General features: G+C 36.0%; 1 protein-coding gene across 1 annotated transcript in view; it reads right to left on the bottom strand.

The window, feature by feature from the left end:
- ASZ1 (ankyrin repeat, SAM and basic leucine zipper domain containing 1) overlaps nt 1–22,375 on the bottom strand; it is a 107,017-nt gene that overhangs the window by 29,523 nt on the left and 55,119 nt on the right. The window contains exons 5-10 of the mRNA XM_036762102.1: nt 12,597–12,708; nt 12,017–12,151; nt 10,248–10,372; nt 8,290–8,365; nt 7,519–7,575; nt 6,007–6,119 (exon numbers count right to left, since the gene is read on the bottom strand). Coding sequence (XP_036617997.1) covers nt 6,007–6,119; nt 7,519–7,575; nt 8,290–8,365; nt 10,248–10,372; nt 12,017–12,151; nt 12,597–12,708 — 618 coding nt within the window. The remainder of the gene's footprint in view (nt 1–6,006; nt 6,120–7,518; nt 7,576–8,289; nt 8,366–10,247; nt 10,373–12,016; nt 12,152–12,596; nt 12,709–22,375) is intronic.

Below are 22,375 nucleotides of genomic sequence, written 5' to 3'. Positions count from 1 at the left end.
TAAAACAATAACAAATGGTCTGGGTGATTTTTACTTTGTAATACAGTTTGAGGTCTAGAAGTGAGATTCTCCCTTCATTCTTATCTCTTTTCATTATTTTCCTTGATGATTCTAGATCATTTGCTTTTCCAAATGAATTATATTATCAAATTCTATAAAGATTACCTTTGATAATTTGATTGACAGAACACTAAAATGTAAATTAACTTTGGCAGTAATACAATTTTTATTTTATTGGCTTGGCACAGCCCAACCATAAGCACTGAGTAGTTCTCTAGATATTTAAGTTGCTCTTTATTTAAGGAACACTAGGTAAATTAATCTATATAAGTACTTAGTGTGCTTTGGTAGATTGATCCTCAAATATTTTATGCACTTCAGTTATTTGAAGTGGGATTTCCTTTTCTCTTGTTGTCTCATATTTTATTATTAATATTATTATTTAGAAATACTAATTGATTTTTGAGAGTTTATTTTGTATCCAGCAACTTTGCTATTTGCTGATTCTCTAGGAGTTTCTAAGGAAACTATCATAGCAGTAGAAAATTCAGATAATTTCCTCTATTTGACTATAATTATGCCTTTCACTTCTTTCTCTTCTCTTACTGCTGCCATTTCCAGAACTATAGCAAATAATCGTGGGGAGAGAATTTGTTGGGTTTCTCTTGTTTCTCCAATAATTTTTTCAATTCTAGTTTCCTTTTTAACTTTCTGACAGATCTGTCAAGGACTGAGAGAAGCATTACAATCTCCTGCCATTATTGTATTGTTGGCTACGTCTTCTTAAAATTTTTCATTTTTTCCCTTTACGAATTTAAATACTAAGGCATTTGAGGACATATGTTTAATACTGATACTGGTCTGTTGTCTACGGTTCCTTTTACCATAACGTTTTTCCTTGTTTTTATCCCTTTTTATATTCTGAATATTTGCTTTTGCTTTGTCTGATTATATGACTGCAACTCCTGCCTTTTTGGATTAACCTGATGCATAGTAAATTTTGTTTTACTCTTCATTTTTATTCTATTTAGTCTTTATCTTTGAAGTCCATTTTTTTTTGGTAAGCAATAGATTATGCCATTCTGTTTTCTTATTCAATCTAGTCACTCTTTTTCATTTTGTTGAATTTTTAAAAAACATACAAGTTAGCTTTAAATTATCCTCCATTTATTTCTGAAATTGGTTTTATTCCCAAATTGGAATTTTCTCCCCTTTTCCTCTCTAAAGACACACTTTTTCTCTTTACGTCAACTGTATTCCCATAGGCTCTCTTCCCCTAAACCTCAAGCCCCTGCCCCATCTCTCTTTATTCTCCTTTTGTACTATTTATTCACAGATGTCTGGACTTATTTAGCAGATCTGGGGACCATATTCCCTTCTGTTATTAATATCTTCTCTGTTGGTTTATCTGTTTATTCTCATGGTCCTCTGCTGAGTTTTCATCCTTCTAAGATCTTTGGTAATTATTTTTTCTTATTTTCCCATATCAATCACTTTCTGACTTCTTCCTTTTTGATGGTGGTTACTCCAGGGGCTGGGGCTATCTCAGACTTAATAGCTTAAAGCTATCTCAAACTCTTCCCATGTAGGGGAATTCACGGTTTAAGGAACTCAGTTTCTATCCCAATTTGATTGGGGGGGTAGGGGTGGAGGGGAAGAAAGAATTGGTTCCAGCTAGATGCTGATCACTCTGGCTTAATCAAGCATCGCACAGTTAAACAAACTGCCGTTCTGCCACAGTTCCCTCTGTTCCTCAGTTTTCTGGCTTGGCTCTGTAGCACAGCCACATTGCAATGCCAGTTAAGGTAAGTTTGTGCCTTTTGTTTTCTGAGGCACAAGAAAGAAAGGGGAAACAGTTGAGTTTTGCTGCAAGCCCTTGAGTCAGCTGGTGAAGCTCTATCAAACAGTGGGAGCAGGGTATGAGTTTAAGGATTAGCCTTTTCTGCTGTTAATTCATTAGGTTTTTACCTTGATAGGACTGTTAATGTCTTAGACTATGAAGACAGCTAAAATTGTTTTTCTCTTGAGCATAATTCCTATTTTGGTGAAGCTTGAGAGGTCATGTGGATAAGAAAAAGTGTCTAGTTCTCCATTTTGTTGGTCACGTGAGCTGAAAGTTTGAGTTAATTTACTTATTCAGTGCTGCATCAAAGTACCAAAGGATTACTTTACAGAGCTAGGAAAAAAATCAAAATGAAATTCATTCAGGAACAACAATGGCCAAGAATTTTAAGGGAAGTAATGGCAAAATGTGGGATGGAAGGAAACCTGGCAGTACCAGATCTCAAACTATACCATAATTTAGCAATCCCTCAGAAATGATCTGATACTGGTTAAGAAAGAGAGAGGTTGATCAGTGGAATAGATTAGGTATACAATATACAGAAGCAAATGATCCCATCACAAAGATCCCATCAATTAAGAAAAGAAGTATTTGACATCTATTGGGAAAACTCTAAAGCAGTCTAGCAGAGGCTACAGATCAACATCTCCTACCTTATACCAAGACAGGCTCAAAATGGCCACATGAATTAGACATAAAGGGGGACATTATAAACAAATTAGAGGAGTAGGGAAAGATCACTTTAGAATTATGGATAGAGACTGGCTGTGAGGATCACATAAAGCAAAATGGACAGATATAACTACATAAAATTTAAGTTTTTGCATAAATAAAACCAATGCAGCTAAAATTAGAAGAGAAGCACTAAAATGGTAAAAAAAAATCTTTGTAGTAAGTTTCTCTGATAAAGGTTTTATTTCTAAGATATATAGGGAACTAATTCAAATTTCTACAAAAAGGAGACATTCTCCAGTCAAAGAATATCTACAGGCAGTTTGCTAAGTTAGATACCCAAGCTATTAAGAGACACAAGAAACAATGCTCCACATCACTAAAAATTAGATAAATGCAAATTAAAGCAACTCTACGGGTCCATCTTACATTTATCAGTTTAGCAACTATGACAAAAAGGGAAAATGGCTAATGTTGGAGGGGCTATGAAAAAATAGGTACATTAATGCACTGTTTGTATAAACTGTAAGTTAGTCAAGCCATTTTGGAAAGTAATCTAGAACTATGACCTAATTATTAAACTGTACATACCCTTTGACCAAGCAACACTACCACTAGGTCTATATTAGAAAGAGATCAAAGAAAGAGGAAAAGGGCTCCGTGCACAAAAATATTTGTAACAACTATTTTTGCGATGGCAAAGAAATATAAACTAAGGAGGTATGCAGCAATGGGAGAATGGTTGAAAAAATTATGATTTCAATGTAATTAGAATACCACTGTCCCCTAAGAAATGGAGAAGGGTATGGTTTCAGAGAAAACTGAATGAACTGATGCAGAGTGAAGTGAGAACCAGAAGAAAAAATTATTGCAATAACAATAGTATTGTAAAGACAAACAACTTTGAAAAACTTCAGAACTCTGATCAACACAATGACAACATGATTCTAAAGGATTCATGATAAAACACACTATCCACCCCCTGATAAGGAAGTGACTGAAGACTGAAACATGGCTAATGTGGTGTTTAATTTTGCTTGACTATGAAGAGGTTTTTCTTTTCGATAGGACAGGGAAGAGTAACAGAGAAATGATTTTCATTTATTGAAAGAAAAATAAAAATAAAGTTAAACCTAGAACAGTAAATTTGTTTGAACAACTACATGGACCCATATTATGATGGAGTGCTAACATTCTAATAGCGGGAAAAGAAACAAGTATTCTTTCTGAACTTTAATGTCTTCAAAGGGTAATAAGAGACACAAGAGAAACACAGGACCTGTGAGTATATTGTTTCAGTTGTCAATCAGGGTTTTAATGGGGAAGAAAAAGTTAGAATATATTATTGTACAAATGAGTTAGAAGGGAATGGAACTTGTTATCTCTTGTGATTGGGGTACATGAGAAGAAGAAAATATAAAATGGAGGAAGGGATGGCTAAAATGAACCCCACTCTTATCTAAAATGGGCAAAGTAAGGCTGAACACACAGAATTTGATGTAGAAATATATTACACTCAAGAGGGAAAGAAGTAGGTATAAGGGATGGGTTTAAGAGGGAGGATAATACCCATATGGGAATCACATTAAGCAAAACAAACTTCATGATCCTCAGGAGGGAACTAAAAGAGGAAAAATAGGAAATTTAAAAAACTAGAATCTAATGGGCTGGTCATGAATTGGGAAATGGTTGAACAAATAAATTACAGTATATAGATGTAATAGATTATAAAAATGGTAGTTCACAGTAAGAAATAATAAAAAAAGACACCTGCAGAGAATCCTGAGTAGTATGAACTAATATGAAGTGAGTAGAATTAGGAGAATAATTTATACAAGAACAAGACTGTAAAGAAAAATAACTTTAAAAGACATAAGGTATCTGATTGATGCCATAACCAGCTATGTCTCCAGACAGAGAGGTGACAGGTATGAGATACAGAAAAAGACATTTTTTTGACATGGCCACTGTGGGAACTCAGTTTGTTTGACTACACCTTTTTGACAGAAGAGTTTTTCCCCCTCTTCCTTTCTATCAATTTTTTAATGGGGACAGGAACAATGTTGGGGTAGAAATGGGAGGCTGGTAGTGATTACAAAAAAAGGCAGCCATTGAAACATTTAAAATGCACAGAAGACAACAGAAGAAAAGTCAGAACGAAGTACAGCCAAGTAGAACAGTTCTGAGTCAAAAACGAAATTATATACCTTTTAAAAGCAACAAACAGCATGAAAAGGAAGTTCATGGTTATAGATATAAAGCACTTTTTTGTGTTCTTTGTATGCTTTTTTGGGGTACTGGAGTTAATAAGAAAAACAACAACAATAGTAACACCAACAAGACTAATTCATGTAGATGAATCCCTGGTAAGGAATTCAAATTCATAAGACATAATGAGGGAACAGGAATAGATACCACTCTCTACATGGAAGCTACATTCAGTCCTTGACTTCATTCCAGTTCTTAAATTTAATCATAATGAAGTCAATTCTCTGAATTTCAGATGATCAGAGATAAGGAATGAACAAATTTGTGGATCTAAACACTGGCATTGCTCAGAAGTAGTACTACTCATGAGAAGCATTAAATGAGTATTTTCCAGGATGTACTATTGACATTGGTATTTGGTGAATGGCATTTACTCATGAAACTCAATCAGTGACTGAATAGGCCTAGCTAACAGCTAAGGAAATCTCTGCTAATACAAGTCTGAACAAAAAATTAGAGAGAAAAGTAGGTGTTTTATTTTTATATAGTCTTAGGGTACATATGGTCTACATGGCATTCTCAAGTTTTACTATCAATTTTTCAATCACTAATATTTAGAACCTGACAGTTTTTATAATTTTGAACATGAATTTTCTTGGTATGTTGGCTCTTATAAGTTTTTGACATAAAAATCCTTGAATTTCGAGTGCCACATGAAGCAGTAAGTCAGTGACTTTAGGGCTGTCGATATCAAAGGGATATGTGTTGTTTTCTAACACTCCAAGCAAAGTCAAGTAAATGAGCATTTATTAATCAAAACATTGAAGTTTCAAGATGAACATCAGACTGATTAAAACAAAGAAACAGGAGTCATACTGAGAAAAGTGAGCAGTCATTTGTGTACTTGCCTCTAACAAGATGCCACCACAAGAAAAAAAGGTAAGAAAGAATATATGTAAGCTCATTAGACTATATATTATTTCACTTGTTTGCCACAAGCTTTTAAAAACTGATGCAAAAAAATTCATAGAATCAGAGAATTTTAGAGTTAGAGGTCACATAATCTAACTCCCTTACTTAATGCATGAATCTTCTCTACAAAATTCTTTGAGGAAAGTTTTATTTAAAAAAATAGTATTTGCCTAGCAAAATGTTTAAGGTCTGTCTAAAAAGATTATTCAATAATCAGAATCATCATCAGCAAATTAAAAATAACATTTAGTTTTGAAAAAATATACACCTCTGTTCTAATCCACAATTTGGCCAAAATACATTTATCTTACCTGATTTCCAAGTTTATCACTTCAGTCAATTCTCCAAATTTTATTTCCTCTACCTGTAATTCTTTAACGGCATCCAGAATTTTTTGTTGGTCTCTAACATTAGTAATTCCATTCTAAATTTAAAAAAATGTTTGAGGTATAATCATTAGGAGAGTTATACACAAGATTTCTAAGAAAGCAAGTTACTTGATGAATAAGACATTGAAATGTATACGGATAGTAACTGGACCTGTGGTCTCACTCATACAGGGAACTCCTGAATGAAGAAAATTCTTCTACTAATGCAGGTCAGTGTCTTCTTTACAATTTATATTCTTGAAGAGTTGTCTAGAGCACTGACAGGTTATTTGATTTGCCTTTCCTCCATTGATTATCTCCAACTTACTATGTGGCTTTTTTTGGTACAGTTATTCTCATGTTGTCTCTCTGATTAGATTGTGAACTCCTTGAGGATAAGGAATATCTTTTGCCTCTCTGCATCCTCATTCCTTAGCACAGTGCTTGGCACTTAGTAGGTGCTTAAATAAATACTTATTGACTAGACTGATTTACACAGAGCCAGTATGTGTCAGAGGTAGAACTTAACTGAAGACTAGAGTCCATGGCCAGCGCTCGCTCGCTCTCTCTCTCTCTTTCTCTATTTCATTATAACGTTGCAAAAATGAAATGAATAAGTTTCTAATTAGTTTCTAATTAGTTAATTTTTAGTATATATCATGTTTCATTTTAAGAACTTATTTATTTTACCATATTTATTATTTATTGACATAATTATTTATACTGTGATATAGAATCTAAAAATAAGCAATACTGAGATTTCAAAATCAAATAAACTAAACACTACAATAGGTATGTATGGATTATGACAGTCTTCCTCCTCTCCTTTATCGGACCTCTTTATTTTTCATTCAATCAGGTAACTAGAATTTATTGTTTACTACATGTCAGACGTTGTGCTAGAAGCTAGAGATGCAGTAACGCAAACAAAACTGCAAAAACCTTAAATTATTCTCTTAAATGCAGTAACTTTTATAGGCATCTTCTCTGTATAACTTCACTACGGCATTCAATCTCTGTATAAGGCTTTACGAGTAGTAGCTTCTCATTAAAACCACTAGATGGCAAGACAATCATACTGTTTTCACAAAGATCCTATAGAGTAGATGCAGGGTCTGGGAAATAGACTGGGAGTCAAACTCAATAATGGCCTACTGGTTAATAAATACATTTTGTATTTAGAATGCAAACGCCATTTTACCCTGAGACATCTTTTGAGTCCAGATAAAAAGCAAATTAATAGTAGAAGTATGCCTTTTAATTTTTTGCTAAAGCAAATTATGATGCTAAGAAAGGAAAGTATATGAAACTAGTGACTTAAAAAGAAGGCAACGGTAAAAACTCTATCACTGATTGAAACTCTATTCTATAATTTAAAATTAAAAACAATAGCTTTCAAACAAATTATGGCAATACAAAAATATAAAACAATTCAATGTTGTTATAAATACTAGCCTCCGTAAAGTCTTCCTTTCTCATTGTCAGAAGTTGCCTTAAGGTTATGTCTCTTTCCTGAGTAGAAAAAAGTTTGTCTGTTAACTCAGTAGAAGGAAAAAATTATTTCCATTTATATTCAGAACCTCCCCCCCAAGAGTAGGCAAAAGACCACTTTATAAAATTTACATAAACTAAAATATAACAAATATACAACTTAAATATTGCAGAATATAAAACTTAAGATAAATGTTGGTTTTTAACTTTAGTTCTATATGTTCCCCCTCAAAAATAAATAATCCTATTAAATTAATTGTAGAGAAGTTTTACTTCAAGAATACAATTAATTTCTAATGTTATAGCAAACTAAAATGTCCTTGAATTTGTTTAACTCAGTGTTTCTTTAGTTAGTGAGGTTTCTAGATGAAGATCCAAGGTCAATCAGAATAAAGAATTCCTTATAAATATTTGAATATGAAAAAATGATTACAGAATAATGGAATACATGAAGAGAATGACTACTCTTTAAGAACTAATGTTTTGCTAAGAAGCTGTGGCGTTCCTAATTGCTTTGTGTCAGGCAACATAACTGCTAAACCTCTTGATGTTGTACATGTGTGTAAGGTAGCACTTAAGAGTTACTAAAGCAAACTTGCAGGTCCATTATAAAAAGAAAAAAGTTTCAAACACTATAAAAACCCAACTTTATAAAATTCTTTGATATTGTAAAAGTCTTGCTGAATGTAATTTCAGAGTAAAATACACTAAAAAATTTTTCAAATGAAAACTTACTTTTAGTAATTCTGTCATATGCTCAAGTCCAAGTCCATGTAAAAATACTTCCAGATCACCAAAAGCTGTATATGAACTATGTATATTCATAACAATTTGAGAAGAAAAGAGAGAAAAGTACATAAACCAAATATTCATCAAACAGAAATCAAAGATATTTTTATAGACATAGACAATGAATGTACTAAAGTAAGTATCAAGACTTCTGAAGTGTGAAAGGTATAAGGGGTATTAAAAATTGTGATGATCAAATATAGAACTCTGTGCCAATAACTTCCTAGTTTAGAATTTTTGGTATTGAGTTATAACATTACTGTTGGCTATTCATTCATCTGAATTACTTAATTTAATTGTAATAGCCCCAAACTTTTTTTGACTTGTAAAAATTTCTATCTTGTTAAAAAGATGAAGAACTGGAAAATAAGTTACAATATTCCCTGAACATCATCTTGGACCTATAGTCAGGAAGGTCCAAGTTCAAATTCAGTCTCAGATACTTCCTGTTTGAACCTGGGCAAGTCACTTTACCTGTCAGTTTCAGTCTCCTAAGCTGTAAAATGGGGATAATAATACATAGCCCCCAAGGCTGTTGTGAAGATCAAATGAGATAATATTGTAAAGCATTTTGCAAACTTTAAAGTAAGTGCTATATAGTTAATCAGTCAGTCAGTCAGAAAATATTTATTAAAAGCATATATGGGTTCAGTAGGGTACCTAGTTAATACAGTGGCTAGAGCTCTGGGCTTGGAATCAGGAAGATCTAAATTCAACTGTGGGCTCAGATATTTACTAACTGTCTGACCCTGGGCAAGTCACTTAATCCTGTTTGCCTCAGTTTCTCCCAATCTATAAAATGAACCAGAGAAGGAAATACAAAACCACTCTACTACCTTTATCAAGAAAACCCTAAATGGGGTCATAAAGACTTGGATACAAATGGAACAACTGAACAACAACAAAAGGTGCCAGGCCACTGTGCCAAACACAAGGGCTACAAAAAGAGGCAAAAGACAGTCTCTGCCCTCAAGAAGCTTACAATCTAATGGGGGAGACAACAAGCAAACAAATATATACAAAGCAAACTGCATAGAAGATGAATTGGAAATAATTAACAGACAAAAGGTACAACAATTAAGAGGAGCTGGGGAAGGCTTCCTGTAGGAGGTAGAGCATTTCTGGCAAGGTGGAGACAGAAAGAATGCCAGTAGCTGAGAGATGGAGTGCCTTATTTGTGGAACAGCCAGTAGGCCAGTGTCACTGGATCAAAGCATGTATGTTGAGGAGTGGGGTGTAAGAAGAGGTGTAAGGAGGGGTTTAGGTTATGAAGGGCTTTGAATGTCAAACAGAACATTTTGTATTTGTTCCTAGAGACAATAAGAAGCCCACAATAGAAAGCCACAGGATATTAAGTAGGGAGGTTATATGATAAGTCTTGAGCTTTATGAAAATCACTTTAGTGACTGAATAGAGGATGGACTGGAAAGGGGAGAGATTTGAGGTAGAGAGACCCATCCACAGGCTACGGAAATAATCAAAGTATCTGGTGATGAAAGCTTGTACTACAGTGAGGGCAACGTCAGAGAAAAGAAGGTAGTGTATTGGGGAGGTGTTACAAAGGTAAAATCAGCAGGCCTTGGCAACAGCTTGGATATGGGGGTGGGGGTGGGGTGAGGAATCTAGGGTGGCCCCCAGGCTGCAAGACCAAAAGAATGGAAGGATGTCCTCTATAGTAATAGGGAAGGTGGGAGGTGCTGGGTGGAGTGTGTTTTGATATTTTCGTAAACTTTTAAAATGCAATTTATTTTAACTGACTCATCCTATTTTATTACAATATTATGAAAACAAGTAACACGATATTCATATTATTCAATGATTACTCACAGTTATTCAATTTCTAATAATTCATTTAATTAATATTGAATTAAAATTTATTTAAAATTTTAGTGATGTAACTTTACCTAAATTTGTGTTCTTTTTCTGTATCACCATCTGTTGTCAAAAGTCTACATATAGCTTCCTCTTTAGTTAAGTGTTGGAGCTTTCCTTGCAATGGATTCACAGTCAAAGAAAGTAGAGTGAAGAGCTGAAAATTTTAACAAACTCATTTAAATAGAGTTAACATTAATGGTGTCTACCATGTTAACTTTAAATTAACTGAAGCACATGTTCACTCATATCCTTACTGAGAATTTTAGTAAGGTGAAGGAGAAAAAAAGCATTTTCCCAAAATAATTCCTTGAAGAAAACAATCAGAGGATCAAGTATATTTTAAAATTAAAATGAGTTAGGAGAGACATAAAAAAATCTCTCAAATTAGAAAATGAAAAACCTCTAAAAACATAACTAAAGATGTATATCAATGTGGAAATGCATTTTCACATCTTAACGGTACACAACTCAAAATGTGAATGTCAAAATTTAAATAGAAAGCTATTTAAATCTAATTGGCCAGTGTTTAAAGTGTATTGTACACAACTCTTATTAGTCATGTCAAAATATTTCACACAAACAAAAAAATCGCAGTAACCTTTGGGGGACAATTTAACAAGTAAATTTTGTTTGGTAATATAATTATTATTATTGGAAATAAAATATTGTCTATGTGTAAATTAATCTAGCAGTAAGCTAGCTAAAGACTGCTTTATCCATATTTAAGAAACACAACATAAATGTTAAAAATTTATTTTGGGGATCATTTTGACTTGTAGCATGGATGATGTAACTCCAAGTCTCTTTTTGTATTTCATGTTTAAAAATTAGAACAAAAGCTGTTTTTGATATGTCCATTAATTACCAGGACGATCTTTCGGTCTCATTCAACAAGCAGTGATTAAGTGCCTACATAGCGCAAGGCACTGATGATGACATATGAAAAATCAAATTTAGTATTTACATCCTGTCATGGTTTAAAAAGCTAATTCTTAATGTTTTATTTTCAACTTTATAATTTAGTCTCAAGACAAACAGTCTACATCATTTTTTTGTGCTAGAAATTTTTAATAGCCTTTAGTCAAAACATTCAAATTCTGACCTGATATTAATGCCAATCCAGTAATTTACTAATATCATGCAAATATTCAATATTTACTATTATGTCTGTCATACTCTGCAAAACAACATTTTATGTAAGGCATATGGATCAAGTATATGCATCATGATTATATACTCTTGTTCCATATTTATTTAGGTGGAAAGTAAAACAATGGAATGTTATATTCTGAATTAATTTCTTCGAATTAAGATTGCAAAACTTAGTATTACTTTCCTATGTTCAAATTTTTGACACTCAGTTGGCTTTCTTTACAGGAAAATGAATTTTAAACCCTCTACATTCACATTCAGTATATTCAAATAAACACATCTTAATATAATTTCATTTCTAAACCTAAAAGATTTTGCCAAGATCTAACAAAACTTCAAATATAGCAACTCAGAAAATTAAATGTCATATTCGTGTGGTATTAAATGAAATTTTACTAACTCTGTTTTGGGGGAGAAGACTCACCAATTAAACCTTTTACTACTTGTCAGATTCATTATTATGACTTTATAAAAGGGCAAAAACATTTTATCTCTGACAAAGCAACAGGTTGTCTTCATCTTCCCCTTTCACCACCTCCTCTATCTCTGCAAGTTATATTTATACATATTTTGCATATTTATATTATTATATACAATTTATATTATATATTTATCTTATATATACATTTATATATTTATTATATACCTCTGGATGTTTATTTCGTTTAGCAATCTCTCCTGCCGTCTTTCCATCTTTGGTCTGTACTGTTTTATTAGCTCCCAGTTCAAGCAACTTCAAAACTACACTTTTATGACCCTGACGTGCTGCCCACATCAAGGCCTGAAAAAAGGGGGAAAAAAGAGCAAAACAGAAAATGCTTTTGAGTAGAATAAGAAATCATTATTAAACAAATATCGATAAATAGGATTAATTTCATCTTATTATATCTCTGTTTACTATAAAAATCAAGTAAAACATAACCAAAGCTTTATAGTTCCATGGAATAAAAAGACCCAGTTAATTAACAATTAACTTGTTAATTAACAGTTAATTAGTGCAAAATTTTTCTCTGATAAAATATTTCCATTTGAGGGGCCAAGCCTGTCTTTGTAAATAAGTAGAGGTTCTGTTTGTCTGAGGCGGGTGCCATTTTTCTGACATTGGCAAAGAACATGTCCAATGAGTCTTCAGCTCCTAACTTTTCTTTTTCCCTGAAGGAATTTTCTACGTTAACAATGTTGGAGAAACAAGAGCCTTTAACAATAGAGAATAGAAGTAATCATACTGTATAACCATTTTCATCTTGGGCATTTATTTCTGCTCCATAAGCAACAAGGAGAGCAACAACCTGAGCATGGCCTTCTCGAGCTGCATACATGATTGGAGTCATACATTTCCTAGGGAGAAAACAAAACAAAATATCCAATATTTAAATGAGAACAACTTGTTAATATTGTTATTAGCAGCTACTTGTTTTCAATTATTCAAACTTCTATGTTGGTGTTATAGTACAGAATATGAAATGAAGATTTGTGACAAGTCAATATATTTTAAAATGGGTAAACCATACCAATAACAGTAACCAATAAAAGAGGCTTTCTTCATATTGTATGATAAGTGTTTACACAGCACCCTCTAGTGAAATTCTATGTAATATTTACTAAAAGAATGTCATAAATCTTTTTCACCCATATGAAAGGACTGATGAGGCTTGAACAAATCTGCATTTGAAGATTCTTAACTCAGAAAATTTTAATTATTACAACCAGGTATACAATAATCTTGAACACTGAAAATCTCACTGTCAAAATTCATTTTTGCAAAGCAGTCTAATTTTATTATCATGGTAGAATCTACTCCTGAGCTTATACTGTACTCATTTTAGAACTGTCACCTCCATGCTGCAAGGAGGCAGTGGAATAGAGCTTTGTACAAGTATGAGTAGTGATCTCAAAACAGACTATAACTACATTCCAAGGACCAGTCTAGCTAAGTATGAAGAACCTCATCATGGTTCTCAACCTGGGCATTTGATGATGAACTCTTTGGTCATGGTAATCCACAAAGCAAAGAAAAATACAAAACTGTCTTTAGTTCAGGATAACCTCTTTATATTTCTGTAATATAATGGTGGTAGAGTGATAGAAAGGGGAGAAGAGGTCAGTAAGAATAAATTTCTAGACTATCTCTAACTATTAACTTATCTGTTAGTACTTATCTCCTAGATAATTAGACGGATATATCAGCCAAATATTCCTCATATTAGTAAGTTATAATACAAACTCATTTAGGAAATATTATAGAAGAACAGCAAAATACTCTTATGAGATTCCCCTCCCCCAGTTTTGGATCATGGGATGAAGGAACAAAAACCCCACTGTTATGAGGGCAGGACAACAAATACAATAGTGGGACTCTTGCTAAGGAGGATGATGAAAGGTCACAAACAGTTTCAATATATAAAATACTGAGAAGCAGTAATGAAAAAAATAAGTATACAAAAAATTTTGTGAGAGACCAAACTAAACTAAATCATCAGAACGGCATTTACAGATGAATCTGTAAGGATAATAAACAAGATAAAAAATGGAAAAGTTCAGTTGGCCAAAAAATATTTAATAGGCACCTACTATGTGTCAGGGACTATCCTATGTGTTTATTTGGGTGGGGGGGAGAGGACACAAAGAAAGGCAAAAATCTCAGTCCCTACTCTCAGGGACTTCACAGTCTGAAGGAGGGAGACAACACAGTTATGTATAAAACCAGGATTTATACAGGATTACCTGGAAATCTCAGAAGACAGGCACTAATATTAAGACTAGAAAAGGCTCTTATAGAAGGCAGAAGTCCAATTTTGATGAAACACAGTGCACAAAGGGAAAAATGTATAAAATTTCTGGAAAGGTAGGGCTAGAATCAAGCTGTGAAAGGCACTGCGAACCAAACAAAAGTTTTTATTTTATCCTTGAGCCAAAAAGGAGGTACTGGAACTTCTTGAATAGAGTAATGATATGGTCAGAACTGTCCTTTAGGAATATTACTTTGACAGCTAAGTGGAAGATTCATTGGAAAAGTAAGAAAATTAATCCATTATGAGACTAATTATGAGACTATTGTAACAGTTCAAGTGAGAGGTGAGGAGTGCCTCAAGTAGAGTAGTAGGTTAGAGTGGAAGCAGAAGGGACAGATGTTACAGAGGGAGATAGACTTGGCAAATCACAAAGAGGTTAATTAAAGGTTACTCCTAGATTGAGTACCTGGGGGATTGGAAGGCTAGTGATGTCCTTGACAAAAGTTAAATTAGGAAGATTGATGGGTGGAGAAAGGTAATGAATTCTGTTCTGGACATGATGAATTAGGATGCCTAATATCCAACTGGAAAGATCCAATAATTGAGAGCTGATAAAGTCACTAAGAAAGAGAATGTTGAGAGGGAAAAGAAAGAGGGCTCACAGCATATACTCATAATAATGAGCAGGAGGACTTAGATGATGACACAACAAAGGAAAATAAGAAGCTGCTAAACAGGTAGGACAACCAAGAGAGAAAACGAGAGCAGTGTCATAAGAACCCTGAGAAAAATAGTATCTCAAAGTTAATAGTGTCAAATGCATTTAAGATCATTTAGTTAGGTTTCCTTAACAAAAAAAGAATGAGAACTTTGAAAAGTTTATTAGAGCTGGTAACAGAGAAGATTTAATAATTTGAAGATATTTCTGTTAAATGATGAAGTCACAAGCCAAATTGTGAGGTGTTGAGAAGAGGAAGGAAGTGGAGACTGCTGGTTCTAGGAGTATAGATGTAAAATATAAAATGATAACTTAAGGTGTGCTGCTGAGCAGTACTGAAGATTTCACAAAACTATTAACTGTACCAACTACAAATTTGTTATCTAATCTCAACCTGATCCTCACTGCTAAAAGGCAAATCTTTTATTCCCCTCCCCCAAGTGATTGATTACTACATTCCCTCAGTGTAGTTCCCAATCTTTTCTTCACTCCTCAAACCTACTTCGAAGTCCCTCTTGGCATAAGACTTTATCTCCTATTTTATTGTGAATAAAAGTCCATTTGCCACTGAGATCTCTTCCCTCCCCTGTTCTACATATCAACATTCCCCAGAAATTACTCAACATCCTTTCCTCCTTAGTTTCAGTCTCAAATGAATAGGTGGTGTTTCCCCTATCCAAAGTCACACACATTTAATCTCATCCCCTTGGCCCTCTTCCAGCAAATTACTCGTACAGCCATTCCTTCTTTCTTTAATCACTATTTTTTCTCTACTACTAACTTCTTCTTTGCTGTCTACAAAAACACACAGTTCTCCTTAAAAACAAAAACAATCGAATGCACTGCAGACAAGAGGGGGCTTGAAAAAAGGGACTCACATAAGCTCTCCCCAAAATTGCTCCCAACACCTGTAAAAAATGACTCTAAACAAATTCTAGAGCTACAGAACCCATGAAATAACAGAGAGAAACAAATCTCCAGCCCAAGACGGCCTGGATGGTTCCATGGAAGGGTCTATCACACCATTCTAGGAGTGGAGCGCAGCTCACCATGGGTCATGCCAGTACAGACCATGCCAGGAGGAGATCAGGTGGAGGAGTCCTAGGGGCCCTGAATCACTGAGCTGTAACAGTGAACAGACTTCTCAACCCACAAATGCCAAAGACAATGGAGCAGGTCAGTGGGAAAACTGCTGGATCTGGGAGAGAGGTGTGCTTGGTCCAGCTCCAGCCTCAGGGGCACTGGGTGGCAGCAGCAGGAAGCTCCGGCAGCTGCTCCCAGAGCTCCAGCAGCAGTTGCTTCCAGAGGCCCTGGCTCACCCAGTGGGAGGAATCAAGCAGCGGATCAGAGTGGGAGTGCAGGGAGCACTTTGCTGGTACAGAGGCAGGGTTCTCTTGCTTTGCCCTGCTTGGATCTGGGTCACAGTTCTGGTTGGTGGTTCCTGGAGGAGGAGGGGCGCTGGGGTGGCAGAGCTTGCAGGGACCGTAGAGAGGGAGTCCTCCCGGTAGTTACACAGCAGAAAGGAGTGCTTGCATTCACAGACCAGGAACATCATACCACCTCATAATAGAAGTAGCCCTGAAAAAAGCAGTGCAAGGCCCCTGAAGCCTGGGACAGAGCACTCTCCACTCTGAAGGCAGTCATACCTTGACAAAAAGCACAAAAATCAAGTAACTGGCTGGGAACATGAGCAAGCAGCGTAAAAGGACTCAAACTATAGAATCTTTCTTTGTTGACAAAGAAGATCAAAACATACGGCCAGAAGAAGTCAACAAAGTCAACGAGTCTGCATCAAAAGCCTCCAAGAGAAATATGAATTGGTCTCAGGCCACGGAAGAGCTAAAAAAGGATTTAGAAAAGTCAAGTAAGAGAAGTAGAGGAAAAATTGGGAAGAGAAATAAGAGTGATGCAAGAAAACCATGAAAAACAAGTCAACAACTTACTAAAGGAGAGCCAAAAATACTGAAGAAAATATCACCTTAAAAATAGACTAACCCAAATGGCAAAAGAGCTCCAAAAAGGCAGAGAAGAATGTCTTGAAAGGCAGAATCAGCCAAATGGAAAAGAAGATCCAAAAGACCACTGAAGAAAATACCACCTTAAAAATTAGAATGGAACAAGCGGAAGCTAGTGACTTTGAGAAATCAAGAAATTATAAAACAGAAACAAAGGAATGAAAAAATGGAAGACAATGTGAACTATCTCAGTGGAAAAACCACTGACCTAGAGAAAAGATCCAGGAGAGATAATTTAAAAATTAGACTATGTGAAAGCCATGATCAAAAAAAGAACGTAGACATCATCTTTCAAGAAATTATCAAGGAAAACTTCCCTGATATTCTAGAACCAGAGGGTAAAATAGAAATTGAAAGAATCCAACGATTGCCTCTTGAAAAAGATCCCCAAAAGAAAACTCCTAGGAATATTGTTGCCAAATTCCAGAGTTCTCAGGTCAAGGAGAAAATATTGCAAGCAGCCAGAAAGAAACAATTTGAATATTGTGGAAACCACAATCAGGATAATACAAGATCTGGCAGCTTCTACATTAAGGGATCGAAGGGCTTGGAATATTATATTCTGGAGGTCACAGAAGGTAGGATTAAAACTAAGAATTACCTACCCAGCAAAACTGAGTATAGTGCTCCAAGGCAAAATATGGACTTTCAATAAAATAGAGGACTTTCATGCATTCTTGATGAAAAGACCAGAGCTGAACAGAAAATCTGACTTTCAAATACAAGAATCAAGAGAATCATGAAAAGGTAAACAAGAAAGAGAAATCATAAGGGACTTACTAAAGTTGAACAGTTTTGTTTACATTCCTACATGGAAAGATGATGTGTGTAATTCATGAGACCTTTCTCGGTATTAGGGTAGTTGAAGGGAATATACATATATTCAGACAGAGGGCACAGGGTGAGTGGAATATGAAGGGATGATATCTAAAAATTAAAATATATTGGGAGGAGAAAGGGAGAGACAGAATTGGGTAAATTATCTCACATAAAAGTGGTAAGAACAAGCAGTTATAATGGAAGGTAAGAGAAAGCAGATCAAAGGGAATGAGTGAATCTGGCTCTCACTGTATTTGACTTAAGTGGAGAATAAAATACACAATCAATTGGGTATCTTAACCTACAGGAAAGCGGGGGGGGGGGAAGTGCATGAAGGGGGCGATGATAGAAGGAGGGCAGATTGGGGGAGGAGGTAGTCAAAAACACACACTTTTGAAAAGGGACAAGGTGAAGGGAGAAAACTGAATAAAGGGGGCCAGGATAGGATGGAGGGAAAAATAGTTAGCCTTTCACAACATGATTATTATGGACATATTTTGCATAATGATACTGATGAGGCATATGTTGAATTGCTTGCCTTCTCAAAGAGGGTAAGTGGGGAGGGAAGAAGAGAGAGAATTTGGAACTCAAAGTTCTAAAAACAAATGTTTAAAAAAAGTTGTTTTAATATGCAACTGGGAAATAAGATATACAGGCAATGAGGTACAGAAATCTATCTTGCACTACAAGAAAGAGAAAAGGGGATGGGGGGGAGTGGGGTAACAGAAGGGAGGGCAGATTGGAGAAAGGGGCAATCAGAATATATGTCATCTTGGGGTGGGGGGTTGGGGAGAAAATTTGTAACTCAAAATCTTGTGGAAATCAATGCTGAAAACTAAAAATATTAAAATAAAAAAAATAATCACAACACTAAACTCCTGTGTTTCTAAAATACCTGAGAGGATGAAAGTGGTGACTAGAATTTGACCTTACATGGACCCTATATTTTATTCAAGAGAAACAGGACAGATAAAAGGAATTGGAACAGGGGCAACACTGTATATTAAGGATTATTCATGTGAGGAAATATAGGCACCAAGGGGAAAGACATGGGAGAAGAGTATTTAGGTGAAAATTAAATAATGGAAACTGAAGTGATTGGAACACACATCTGAACAGAAAGAGGAAATTGATAAATTCAGGAAACAGATAAGTCTAGCACAGAGGCCTGATGAGGGACTTCAATCATCTAAGTATCTACTGGAGCACTCTTTCTCTGTTAAATGTAGTTTCTATAAACTTGACTTGTCTAAAAGATAATTTCATCCCTTAAAAGGTATACGAACTTGCTATAGGGAAACTCTAATTTGGATCTGATTCTACTCCATTCCTTTCAGCACTCCATGCCTAATTCTCTGGACTTCTTTCTACATCATACCACAAGCTGCATTCTCACCATGGGAGATCACTACCTCAGGCCTATTTCTCTAAATGGTCAATTCATCCAAAAACCTCCATTTTACGGAAAGTGTCAGTCATGCTCATTCCTTTATTCCACGCCGGGATTTGTTCCAACTCTCTGAACTTCTTCCTTCTCCACCATGCCTCTGAAAGGGTGCCATACTCTGATCCTTTGGTTAAATTAGATGACCACTGAAGACTTTTTCTTCTAAAATTATGATAGCTTTTGCAACTCCATGCCTATGTTAATTACTTATGCTATATCCCTTCCCTCTCTTCCCACCTTTTATCCCTTTTATTCCTTCCTGTTGTTGTTCAGTTGTGTCAGACTCTGTGATTCTTGTGGACCATATTATCCATGGGGTTTTCTTGGCAAAGACATTGGACTGGTTTGCCATTTCCTGCTCCAGTAGATTGAGGCAAACAGGTTAAATGACTTGCCCATGGTCACATAGCCAGGGAGTGTCTGAAATTGGATTTGAATTCAGGAAAATGAGTCTTCTTGACTACAGGCCCAGAACTCTATCCAATGTGCCACTCAGCTGTCCCTTTTTTCATATTTTATTATTTAATATTTTGGTTTTCAAAATTGATTTCCACAAGATTTTGAGTTACAAATTTTCTCCCCATTTCTACCCTACCCCCACACCAAGATGGCATATATTCTGATTGCCCCATTACCCAATCACCCCTCCATTCTGTCAATCCCACCCCCCCATCCCTTTTCCCCTTACTTTCTTGTAGGGAAGGATAGACTTCTATGCCCCATTGCCTGTGTATCTTATTTCCCAGTTGCATGAAAAACAACTTTGTTTTTGAGCATGTGCTTTTAAAACTTTGCGTTCCAAATTCCCTCCCCTCTTCCCTTCCCACCACCCTCTCTAAGAAGGCAAGCAATTCGACATAGGCCACACAAGTATCTTTATGCAAAACACTTCCACAATAATCATATTGTGAAAGATTTTTCCCTCCATCCTAACCTGTCCCCCTTTATTCAATTTTCTCCCTTGACCCTGTCACTTTTCAAAAGTGATTGGGTTTGATTACTTCCTCCCCCTATCTGCCCTCCCTTCTATCATCCCCTCTATCCCCTTCCCTCCCCCCACTTTCTTGTGGGGTAAGATACCCAATTGCTTACGTATGTTATTCCTTCCTCAAGTCAAATCCAATGAGAGCAAGATTCACTCACTTCCCCTCCCCTGCCTCCTCTTCCCTTCCAACTGCATTGCTTTTTCTTGCCACTTTTATGTGAGATAAGTTACCCCATTCTATCTCTCCCTTTCAACCTCTCAATTTATACCTCTCTTATCCCTCTTATTTTTTCAGATATCATCCCTTCATATTCAACTCACCTTGTGCCCTGTCTTGTCTATATATATATATATATATATATATGTGTATATTCCCTTCAACTACCCTAATACCGAGAAAGGTCTTATGAATTACACACATCAACTTTCCATGTAGGAATGTGAACAAAACAGTTCAACTTAATAAGTCCCTTATGATTTCTCCTTCTTGTTTACCTTTTCATGCTTCTCTTGATTCTTGTGTTTGAAAGTCAAATTTTCTATTCAGTACTGGTCTTTTCATTGAGAAAGTTTGAAAATCCTCTATTTTATTTAAAGTCCATATTTTTCCTTGGAGCACTATACTCAGTTTTGCTGGGTAGATGATTCTTGATTTTAATCCTAGCTCCTTTGACCTTCAAAGCCCTTCAATCCCTTAATGTAGAAGCTGCTAGCTCTTGTGTTATCCTGATTGTGTTTCCACAATACTCAAATTGTTTCTTTCTGGCTGCTTGCAATATTTTCTCCTTGACCTGAGAACTCTGGAATTTGGCAACACTATTCCTAGGAGTTTTCTTTTGGGGATCTTTTTCAAGAGGTGATCAGTGGATTCTTTCAATTTCTATTTTACCCTCTGGTTCTAGAATATCAGGGTAGTTTTCTTTGATAATTTTTTGAAAGATGATTGTCTAGGCTCTTTTTTTGATCATGGCTTTCAGGTAGTTCAATAATTTCTAAATTATCTCTCCTGGATCTATTCTCTAGGTCAGTGGTGTTTCCACTGAGATAGTTCACATTGTCTTCCATTTTTTCATTCCTTTGTTTCTGTTTTATAATATCTTGAGTTCTCATAAAATTGCTAGCTTCCACTTTCTCCAATCTAATTTTTAAGGTAGTATTTTCTTCAGTGGTCTTTTGGACTTCCTTCTCCATTTGGCTAATTCTGCCTTTCAAGGCATTCTTCTCCTCATTGGCTTTTTGGAGCTCTTTTGCCATTTGGGTTGGTCTATTTTTTTAAGGTGTTATTTTCTTCAGCATTTTTTGGCTCTCCTTTAGCAAGTTGTTGACTTGCTTTTCATGGTTTTCTTGTATCACTCTCATTTCTCTTCCCAATTTTTCCTCTACTTCTCTTATTGGCTTTTCCAAATCCTTTTGGAGCTCTTCCATGGCCTGAAACTAATTCATATTTTTCTTGGAGGCTTTTGATACAGGCTCTTTGACTTTGTTGACTTCTTCTGGCTGTATGTTTTGATCTTCTTCGTCACCAAAAAAGATTCTAAACTCTGAGTATGAGTCTGAGTCCATTTTCACTGCCTGGCCATGTTCCCAGTCAACTACTTGACTCTTGAGCTTTTTGTCAGGGTATAACTGCTTGTAGAGTAGAGAGTACTTTGTCCCAAGCCTTAGGGGCTGGGCTGCTCTTTTCAGAGCTACTTCTACTCCACCATCACCTGAGAGAGCTCTCCTCCCCAAGAATCACTAACCAGGACTCGACCCAGATCCAAGCAGGGCACAGCAACAGAACCCGCATCTTCACCAGCAAAGCTGTCCTTGCACTCCCATTCTGATTCACTGCTTGATTCCTCCCACCATGTGAGCCAGGGACTCTAGAAGCAGCTGCTGCTGGAGCTCTGGAAGCTTGCTGCTGCCACCACCATGACCGCTGAGCCACCTCCGCCACCCCCAGGGCTGGGGCCAATCTGCTCTCACCCCGATCCAGCAGTTTCCCACTAACCTGCTCCGCGGTCTTTGGCATCTGTGGATTGAGAAGTCTGGTAACTGCCACAGTTCAATGATTCATGGCCCTCAGGCTTGCTCTGCCTGACTTTCCATCTGGTTGGTCCTGGCATGGCCCATGCTGGGCTATGCTCTGCTCCCAGCACCGTGTGATAAACCCTTCCCAGGGACCATCCAGGCTGTCCTGGCCTGGAGACCTGCTTCTCTCTGCTATTTGGTGGGTTCCGCACTTCTACAATTTGTTCAGAGCCATTGGAGGGATTTGGGGGAGAGCTTAAGCGAGTCCCTTCCCTC

This window comes from Trichosurus vulpecula, chromosome 5 (assembly GCF_011100635.1).
Source record: "Trichosurus vulpecula isolate mTriVul1 chromosome 5, mTriVul1.pri, whole genome shotgun sequence".
In the NCBI taxonomy this organism is placed as follows: domain Eukaryota; kingdom Metazoa; phylum Chordata; class Mammalia; order Diprotodontia; family Phalangeridae; genus Trichosurus; species Trichosurus vulpecula.
The sequence above is the reverse complement of the archived record's forward strand: the minus strand, read 5'-3'. Positions and strand labels throughout refer to the sequence as shown.